The sequence below is a fragment of the Orycteropus afer genome, unplaced genomic scaffold, assembly GCF_000298275.1.
Source record: "Orycteropus afer afer isolate SDZICR_OR568_19922 unplaced genomic scaffold, OryAfe1.0 scaffold00083, whole genome shotgun sequence".
NCBI lineage: Eukaryota > Metazoa > Chordata > Mammalia > Tubulidentata > Orycteropodidae > Orycteropus > Orycteropus afer.
This window is the reverse complement of record NW_006921670.1, coordinates 8,471,479-8,481,338: the sequence shown is the minus strand read 5'-3', so window position 1 is coordinate 8,481,338 and position 9,860 is coordinate 8,471,479. Positions and strand designations below refer to the sequence as shown.

General features: G+C 49.8%; 1 protein-coding gene across 1 annotated transcript in view; it reads left to right on the top strand.

Moving 5' to 3' along the window:
• TTLL1 (tubulin tyrosine ligase like 1) overlaps nt 1-6,479 on the top strand; it is a 32,219-nt gene extending 25,740 nt beyond the window's left edge. Inside the window, exon 9 of the mRNA XM_007941731.1 lies at nt 6,350-6,479. Within this exon, the coding sequence (XP_007939922.1) occupies nt 6,350-6,479 (130 nt within the window). The remainder of the gene's footprint in view (nt 1-6,349) is intronic.
• The last annotated feature ends 3,381 nt before the right edge of the window (nt 6,480-9,860 follow it).

Here is a 9,860-nt window from a genome sequence, read left to right as displayed (position 1 = left end):
CCGTAGTGATACTGCCTCGGAAACCCAAGGAGGGGTCGCTATGAGTCGGGGCCAACTCGACGGCAAACAACAACAACAAGTATAGGCTCTGTTTTCCAGGGTTGGCAGGGACATACAAGAGGCTAACAATAGGAGATAGGTGGTGAGTGTATAAGTGCTGTCAACTAGTGAATAGAGGAGCACAGTACCCTGCTTGCATAGATAACATACAAATAAAGGAAATGAAAATCGTGGGCAAGTCACTCCAACATACAATCACCAATTAAATAGAAACACAAAAACATCACAGTGCCTCAGAGACAACAGAGCATCACAGTCCACACAAAGAAGCAAGATAAAGCAGGAGAAACAAGGGACCAGGATACAGACCCAAAACACATCCCTGAAGAAGACGCAGCATTGGAGCTCCCTGATAAGGAATCAAAAAAAGTTTATTTAGGTATCTTCAACGAATTGAGAGACAGATCAAGGAAAACACAGAGAAAACCCTAGGACAATTTCAAAAGACAATGCAAGAACAAAATGACAAAATAAATGAAAAATTAGAAATGATACAGAATCTGCACACAGAAATATAGAAGATCAATACTAAATTTTCAGAAAAAGATAAGACATAGAATGGGCAAAGGAACAGAATTGAATCAATGGAAGACAGAATTAGGGAGATTGAAGACAAATACCTGAACACTTCGGCTAAAGGGGCAGGGAGGCCACATCTTTTGACCTCTTCTAACCACACAAGAGGAAGACAGAATCACTATCAATAGCCCAAGCCCTGTTCCTGTGAACCAGACTTGCTGCCTCCCTCCAGCCCTTTCACCAACCCTGACACCAACCATTCCTCCTGCAGCACCCACCACCTTTCTGCTGGGTTCGATAATTTGCTGCAGTGGCCACACAGAACTCACAGATTATGGGGTTGAACAGGGGAGCACCAGGCTACAATTCAAGTTCAGGAACAACGCTCAGTCTCTCTCAGCCTGCCGTCTCTCACCCAACAGTCTCTCACAGTCTCTTTCCCAGCACTGTGTCTCTCAGTGTCTCTCTCAGCAATGAGTGTCCCTTGCATCTCTTTCCCAGCAGCATGCGTCTTTCAGGAGCACGTGTCTTTCAGGAGCGCGTTTCTCTCAGGAGCGCGTTTCTCTCAGGAGTATGTTTCTCTCAGCAGCATGTCCTTCTCAGCCAGCAGTCAGAGAGACTTCTGCCTCTAGGAGGCCTCTTTTTGAGCCTAGCAGAGTGGCCAAACTAACCAATCATAACATCAGAATGCTAAGCACCTGAGGGATAGCAAACTTCCCAGAATATTGCTTTGTGCCACTCTCAACAGAAATACCCCAGGTGGATAACTTTAATAATCAGGAGCTCCTCAGTTGCTCACAGCAAATTCTACCATGGAGTTTACAGAGACTTATGGCTTGAAAAGCCATACCAGGTAATTTGCTACACCGCAACTTCTTTGGAAAGGGATAAATGAGAAAAAAGATCAAAACAAAATGAAGAAAGCTTAAGGTTCATTGAGATACCATAAAAAGCAATAACCTATGTGTAATTGGAATTCCAGAACAGGAAGAGAAAAATAAAACCACAGAGAAAATTGTCGAAGATTTGTTGGAAGAGAATTTTCCTTGTATGATGGAAGATGAGAATATATCTATTCAGGAAGTCCAATGAACCCCAAACAGGATAGACCCCAAAAGAAAATCACCAAGACATATCATCATCAAACTTAACCAAAACCAAAGACAAAGAATCATGAGAGCAGCACAGGAAAAATGAAAAGTTACCTACAGTGGGCAACCAATAAGACTAAGCTTGGATTTTTCAACAGAAACCATGCAGGCGAGAAGACAAAGGGATGGTATATATAAAACCCTGAAAGAGAAAAATTTCCAAACAAGAATTATGTACCCAGCAAAATTGTCCCTCAAATATGATGGTGAAATTACATTTCCAGATAAGCAGAAATTAAGGGAATTTGTTAAAACCGGACCAACCTTACAAGAGATGCTAAAGGGAGCCCTTTGGACAGAGAAGCAACAACAGCCCACAACTACTGACCATTAACACACATGATGACATAACCCAGAAACCAACCCAGCTATGGAAGTATCCAAAGTAAAGAAGCCTACAAGATTGTAAACAGGGAACCAGAGACATCAATTGACAAATGAGGACAACTACAAACCAAAAAGAGGGAAAAAACTGTGTCATTACAGAACTTCTAGATGGTAGGGAAGTCAAGACAACTACAAGATAGAACGGACTGTTCTAAACTTGGGAAGGAAACTGTAAATCACAGGGTAACCTCAAAGAAAAACGATAAACCTTCACATCAAAAAAGAGGACCAGCATAAACAGCAAATACTAAAACAATAGCAATGAAGGGAGTGATAACACGATTCATAAACAAAACGAGCTCAGCATGGAAAATTACATGGAGCAAAGAAATCGACACCACAAAAAAGCACATAACAAAAATGGCAGCAACAAATTCATATTTGCCGATAATTACATATCTGGCAAGGGACTTACCTCCAAGATTTATAGCGGAAGAATGGATGACCAAACTATGGTACAGTCACGTAATGGAATGCTATGCAGCACTAAAGAATAATGTAGAGTCTGCAAGACACCACATAATATGGATGAACTTGGAGGACATTATGCTGATTGACATAAGTCAATCAGAAGGACAAATATAGTATTAGTTCATTGTTGTGGAGGGCAAAGGAAAGGTTTATATATGGAGGGAAACTTTCTTTGTTGGTTGCCAGGGGTGGGAGGGGAGGGGAGGAAACACTGCAAAAAAAAAGTATTGACCCATGTCACTTTAGTTTTGTGTATTTCACTATACATAAATTATATTTCAATAAAATGCATTAAAAAAAAAACACAGGAAGAAATACTTCATGATGTACACACAGGTCTCAAGGCTCACAGCTGGTAGGTGTTGCTGGCAAGGGGATTTGAACACAGGCCCTGGACCCAGCCCACGCTTAGTCATCTGCAATGCATGATGTTGGTGATATGTGCAGGGCAGGAATGAGGAGACGGGGGGGAACCATCATGGGGGGAAGGAGGGGTGCAGAGAAGGGGAGGAAGTGACATGGGGGGAAGGACGGAGTGTGGAGAAGGTGAGCAGCTGTCATGGGGGTTAGGGGCATGCAGAGAAGGGGAGGAACCATCATGAGGGGCAGGAGGGGTGAGGAGAAGGGGAGGAACTGTCATGGGGGGAAGGGGGAGTGTGGAGAAGACGAGGACCTGTTATGGAGGGCAAGACCCGGGATGCAGAGAAGGGGAGGCACCATCATGGGGAAGGGGATGTGGAGAAGGTGAGGGACCATCATGAGGGGCTGTGGAGAAGGTGAGGGACCATCATGAAGGGAAGGGGGGGTGCAGAGAAAGGGAGGGGCCGTCATGGGGGGAAGATGGGCATAGCAGGAAAATGCACTGAAGGTGGGGAGGTGCGTGTGGGGCTCCTCACCTGCCTGTCCAGTCCGTGGCCTTGCTAAGGGAGTGACCAGGGCTGTGTTCCCTCACAGGCTGCAGGCCATTTGAGCTGAGCTCAGGCAGCCCTGCCAGCCACCCTCTCCCTGTCCTGCGAGGGCACAGAGGCTTCAGTGAGCGGCTGACGGTGCACTGTCCCTGTCGAGTACGTGTTCACGTCTGTCAGGTGCTAGTCCCCACTCTCTGCCGGGTGAGGGTCCTCACTCTCTCTGTCAGGGGTGAGAGTCTCCACTCTCTCCATCTGTCAGGTGAGAGTCCCCACTCTGTTAGGGGTGAGGGTCCCCACTCTGTCTGTCATGTGAGAGTCCCCACTCTCTGTCAGGGGTGAGGGTCCCCACTCTCTTGGGCTGTCGGGTGAGGGTTCCCACTCTCTCCATTTGTCATGTGAAAGTCTCCGTTTGGTCTGTCGGGGGTGAGGGTTCCCACTTTCTCCATCTGTCGTGTGAAAGTCCCCATTCGGTCTGTCGGGGGTGAGGGTCCCCACTCTCTGTCAAGCACGCCTGCCCTCTGTCGGAGGGGAGAGTCCCATCTTTGTCTCCCAGGCGGGCCCCTCGCAGCAGCCGTAGGTGGGGTGCTGACGGGGAGGGTGGAGCCCGAGTGAGGAGGATGAGCCCCCCACAGCCACACGGCCTCTGCGTATTCCCCGTAGCGTTCACTGCTGCCCTTCAGCTTTTTAAACCACTTGAAGGGTGAAGTGGCTAGGCGTGCAGGTGAACGGGCCCTTGAGCTGCTGCGGCCGTGTCTTGGCCTTGGAGGTCCCAGGCCTGCTCTTAGTCCGCTGCCCATGGCCCAGCCCAGGTCTGAAGTGGGGGACTGTGCTTTCACCCTTTACAAAAGCTCTGCTGAGCCCTAAACGTGACAAGACTGTGCCATCAAAAACCAGAACGAAAAGCCTGCTGGGGGAGGAAGGAGCCTGGGGGGAACCGGGGCGCTGTCTGATCATCTCTACTTTGTGCAGTGAGTGGCCAGGCCGTCCCAGAGGCTGCTCACTTGCCAAATGGCCGGATTTGTGCTGTGTTTTTAAGCCACAGTTTGCCAGGTGACCACATATGCTGCTTCCCCCATTCAGGCAGCAGATTCATGCTGCACCCCGATGAGTGAGGTGCTGGGGGCGGCCCCGAGCCAGACCAGCGGGGTCACTCCGCCCTTGTGTCAGGACACAGACACGGAACGGGCCACAGAGCAAGAGCCAGGAAGAACAGGGGCGCAGGGCTTCTAGCAGCCTGGATGGAGGTATCTGACCCTGGGGAGAGGAGCAAGGGGCTTTCTGGGAAAAACCCGTGCAGCTAGAGCCCCCCAGCACCCCACATCATCACTTCATAATGATTTGTGGCCCGGTCTTCTCAGAGAGACCAGACTGAGGTGGCCGGGGTCCTGACACCCCACCCCAGCGGAGCAGAGCCCTGTACTGGCTGCAGCCGGGGGAGTCAGCACACGGTTTCCTTCCTCCCTCCCCGTCCCTTTTGGTCCCCAGTTTATCACCAGAAGCTCATTTGGACAACAGCTGTTCAGCCTCAGAAGTTTCTAACCCCATTCAAGCTGCATATTCTGATTTTGTGAATAAATTTGTAATAGACACAGTCTTGTCCAGACAGAAGGTGGCAGAGTTCAGCACAGACAAGCATCTCATTGCCTTCTGCATCTGACGTAAATGTCTGTGGCTGACCGAGGGTGCTCGGTGAGGGCTGTGGCCAGGGACCCCCCAGCCCCAGTGCACCCCAGCAGTGAACAGAAATACTTCCACACTCAGCTCTGCAGGGCCAAGAATTCTGAGTTAGGAATCAGAAGTCCTGGGTTCGAATTCCACCACTGCCCCCTTGCTCATGGGATTTAGGACAGTGACCTAACCTCTGAGCCCGTTTCCTCCGGTCTGAAGTGATGACCGCGTCCGTCGTTCTGGGTCGGGATGGTGATGAGAGCCCAGCCTGCTCTAGGTGGGGGCATTTCACTGTCCCTCACACCCAGCGAGTCAGCCGGCAGGAAAGGCAAGGGGCTTCCCCAGGGGTGGATCTAGGGTGTGGCACGTGTGGCACGGGCCCTGGGCTCACTGGAGGGGGCGCCCACGAGCAGGTTCTGTCGCCTGGCGGTGGCAGACCCCTGAGCAATTTAAAGCGAACTGTCACAGGCTACGTTTTCTGTAGCCGTGCTTCTGGGCTGGCAGCCAAGACTCCCGACTTTCGGCTATAGCAGCCAGGCTGTCTTCTGCCCGGGCCCTGGCATCAGCACTCACACAGCCCGAGGAAGAGATGTTGATTGGAAAATTGGCCGTAATGGGAGAGCAGGGAGGCCTGGTGTAGGGAGTGGATCCTGAAACCCCCCCATCCTGCTCCCCCTCAGCGGGTCACTCCACCCCTGCTTCCTGGCTGAGGTGGGGTCCGGCACCAACCCCGCAGAGGCTGTGTGTGAAGGTCTTAGAGAAAGCAGCTGTGTCTTTGGCCACCCTAGGCAGCACCTCATTCATGCTTCCTTTGTGGCTGTTGCCAGGTGGGATCTGGGGGCTGGATAAAGTGTCAGCTTACAGATGTGGGGCACTGTTGTCAGGTCACTCGGCTGCTTACCAAGAGCCAGGAGGTTGGGGTCCACCCCTAGGCACCTCGGGGGGGAAAGGCCTGGTGACCTACTTCTGGAAAAGGCAGCCGTCGGAACCCTGCGGTGCAGTCCTACTCTGACGCACATGGGGTCGCCGGGAGCTGGAGTCAGCTCCCTGTCACCAGGTTCTGCCTCTCCTCACTGGCTCTGTGGCCTCCAAGGGATGGTGGGTGGCCCGGAGGCCGGCAGGGGCGGGTCAGGCTGCTGCAGAGGGAGGGTCTGTGGTGACCCGTGGTGGCTGCTCTCCTTCCAGGTACGATGAGGAGCTGGCCCAGGGCGACGGGCCTGAACGGGAGCTGAGAAGCCGGACGGGGCAGCCGCTGGGGCCCAAAGGCAGCCGTTCGAGGGACTCGGGGAGAAACGTCCTCACAACCTGGAAGTAGTGGCCAGCGACGGACTCTGACGGCGTCAGAGCTCGCGCCCACCCTGGGCCTGCGGAAGACTGATTTTGGAAATGGCCCGTCCCTGTAGCTCTTCTCCCTCCCTGCGCACTGTGAAGGGACAGAGGCACTTGGAGGGCGACGGAGCCGAGCGCGTTAGGATGGAAGCGCTAGTGCCTGCGATCGGGTGAGCGCACTCCTTCAGCAGAAGGGAGTAGTCTGTTTGTGTTGTTGGAGAGTTTGCTCTAAATTAAAAGCAAATTAAGGACAGACGCTCTGAAGGTCTCCAAGGGTGAGGTTGCTACAAGGAGGCGTGCATTTAATCCGCCAGCTGCTTCCCTTGCTTTGTACTTGACTTTGATTTTGAAGAAAACAGGCAACCAGAAATTTTCCTCAGTCATCTGTCTTTCCAGAGACCTCCAGAAGGGACCTGTTTCTCCCCCTCCATTTCGTACACGAGTCTGTCAGGAGTTTACACGGATGAGCACGGTCTCCTCTGTGAGGCTGGCGTGGCGGCAGCAGCCGGGCTCACTGCTGACTCAGAGGTGAGTGCTGGTGGCGACAGGGAGACACTGTGGATGGATGTGTTTACACGAGGCATCCTGGACACCAGTGACTCCCAGGACACACGGGCAGGACCCGAGCCGTGGGCTGGAGTGACTGATGCAGCCGGTACTTCCTGGGACAAGGCCCTGCCTCGGGGCTGACACTGCCGGTCCTTCTGACATTTGTTTACTGGTGCAGCCAACGTACTGCTTTGAATGCCTCCTTGAGCTCTTCTCTGGCTTTTTGTTACATTTCTCACGGCATTTCGCTGAGTGCTCACTTCAGACAGGTCTTTACCTGATCCTGTGCGTGAACACGTATCACGTGTGTGTGTTACCTGCTGTGTGCGTGGCTGCACACGCGCACATGTCGAATGATGCTTCACTCCAGGGAAGTGTTCTTCCCTATGGGTGTGGTCCAGTTTCCAGCGGGAACCCTAATACAGATGGTGTTCAGGCAAAATGCCAATAAACTGCAGCTGGGGGATTCGTCTGTGTGTTCACTTTAAGCCTGAGGTGGTCTCACCTTCGTGAGATGATCTCTGTGTGCCCTCCTGGATGTTTAGATTGGACGTTAGAAAAGCAACAAGCCGCTGCCTTCAATAATCGTATGGTTCTCCAAGTCAGCCTGGGCCCTGGCTCAGCTACTTCCTGGCTCTGTTCCCAAGGCTGACACGTGGGCTCTTGGGACCCTTGTTTCCTCAGTTATAAAATGGGTGTTTGTTACTTTTGCCTGAGAACTCCCAAGTGCATTGCTGGATGGGCCTGTCTGCCTGCCCGGTGGGAAGACAGCGGGACAAGAGCAGCCATGTGGCTGGTGGCGCCACCCTCCCTCCACACCTGCAGGCCCACCTGGAGTCGCCTAAGCCCACAGTGGTGAGCGCCCAGGCCCGGTGACCTCTACCGTCCTTCCCATCCTCCAGCGCTTACAGCCCAGGTTCTCCATTGGGCTGTGTGGCTCTGAGGACTGGGGTTCCAGTCGTGGAGGAGGCATTGTTAGTTTGCCCTGGTTGCTAGGTGAGACTGTGTCTGCTGAATAGATTCTGGTCTGTCATCAACCGCTCTATGAGCAATGTCATGTCCTGGGGCACATTTCCTGTACGCACTCCCAGAATGCACGAGCAGGACATGTGCAGCCTTCAAGAGGCTGGGTGATCTGGCTGGAAGCAACTCTGTCTACATGTAGCCCGGGGTCTCCTCCACGCCTGGGATCCCCACCCGACCAACGATGTCTGTGCTTCAGGCCTCAGGAGTCTTTCTCTTTTTAAAAAACCATTTTATTGGTTTTGCATGAACATTTGCACAGCAAATTAGGTTCCATTTGAACAATTTTTGTAATTTTTCTAAACACTTTTCCGTGTCATTGGTTGCAGTTCTCATGTGTCACCATCTCATTCTTTCCATTCTGTTTTTCCTGTTTCCGTTGATCTACCTTCCCTTCCCCTCTTGCCTTCTCACCTTTATTTCTGAGTAGGTGTTGGCATCTGTCTCGTATGGTTCATTGCTGGACGGAGCACACTACTCACAGGTGAGCCTGTGTATCCTGAAAACCAGCGTGTTTATTGCAGGGTTCTTTTTTTCCCCCCTTTTTTCTTTTTTTGGTTACTGTTCTGTGTGATTACATGGTGTATTTTTTATCCATTTGCTTTTACTTTTTTGTTGGTTATTCAATTGTTATTTTTATCTAACTGAGTGAAAGACAGAAACAGTCCCCATATGACACAACTACACCCACACCTCCTGCACTTTGACTTACTGAGTGAGAGCCACCACTTTTTCATCAACAGGTCAATGATAAACAACCACCAAGAAGAACCTGACTCATGTGTGGCTGCTCTTCACAAACAGTTAACAGAGATCTAAATACAACAATGTCACAATGTCTTGGAGACAACCGACCATCACAATTCACACAAAGAAGCAGGATAAAGTGAAAGAAACAAGGGAGCAAGATACAGACTCAGAACACATCCCTGAGAAAGAAGCAGCATTGGAACTCTCTGATAAGGAATTCAAAATAATTATATTTAGGTATCTTCAAAGGATTGAGAGACAGACCAAAGAAAACACAGACAAAACCCTAGAAGAATTTTGGAAGAAAATAGAAGAGCAAAATGACAAAATAAATGAAAAATTAGAAATGATTAAAAATCTACAGACAGAAATCCAGAAGATTAATACTAAATTGTCAGAAATAGATAACACATTGAAAAGGAAAAGGAATAGAGTTGATGCAATGGAACACAGAATTAATGAGATTGAAGACAAATACCTGATTACTTCTTTGGAAAGGGATCAGTCAGAAAAAAAAGATCAAAATGAAGAAATCCTAAGGTTCATGTGGGATACCATCAAAAGGAATAACCTATGTGTAATCAAAATTCCAGAACAGGAAGAGAAAAATAAAATGACTGAGAAAATTGTCCAAGATTTGTTGGAGGAGAACTTCCCTGAGATGATGAAAGATGAGAATATATTTATTCAGGAAGTCCAACAAATCCCAAACAGGATAGACTCCAAAAGAAAATCACCCGGACATATCATCATCAAACTCATCAAAACCAAAGACAGAGAAAGAATCCTGAAAGCAGCATGGGAAAAACAAAAAAGTTACTTATGAAGAACAACCAGTAAGAATAAGCTCTGATTTCTCAGGAGAAACCATGCAAGCGAGAAGGCAATGGGATGGTATATGTAAAACCCTGAAAGAGAAAAATTTTCAACCAAGAATATATAGCCAGCAAAATTGTCCCTCAAATATGATGGTGAAATCAGGAGATTTCCAGACAAGCTGAAACTAAGGGAATTTGTTAAACCAGACTAACCTTACAAGAGATAC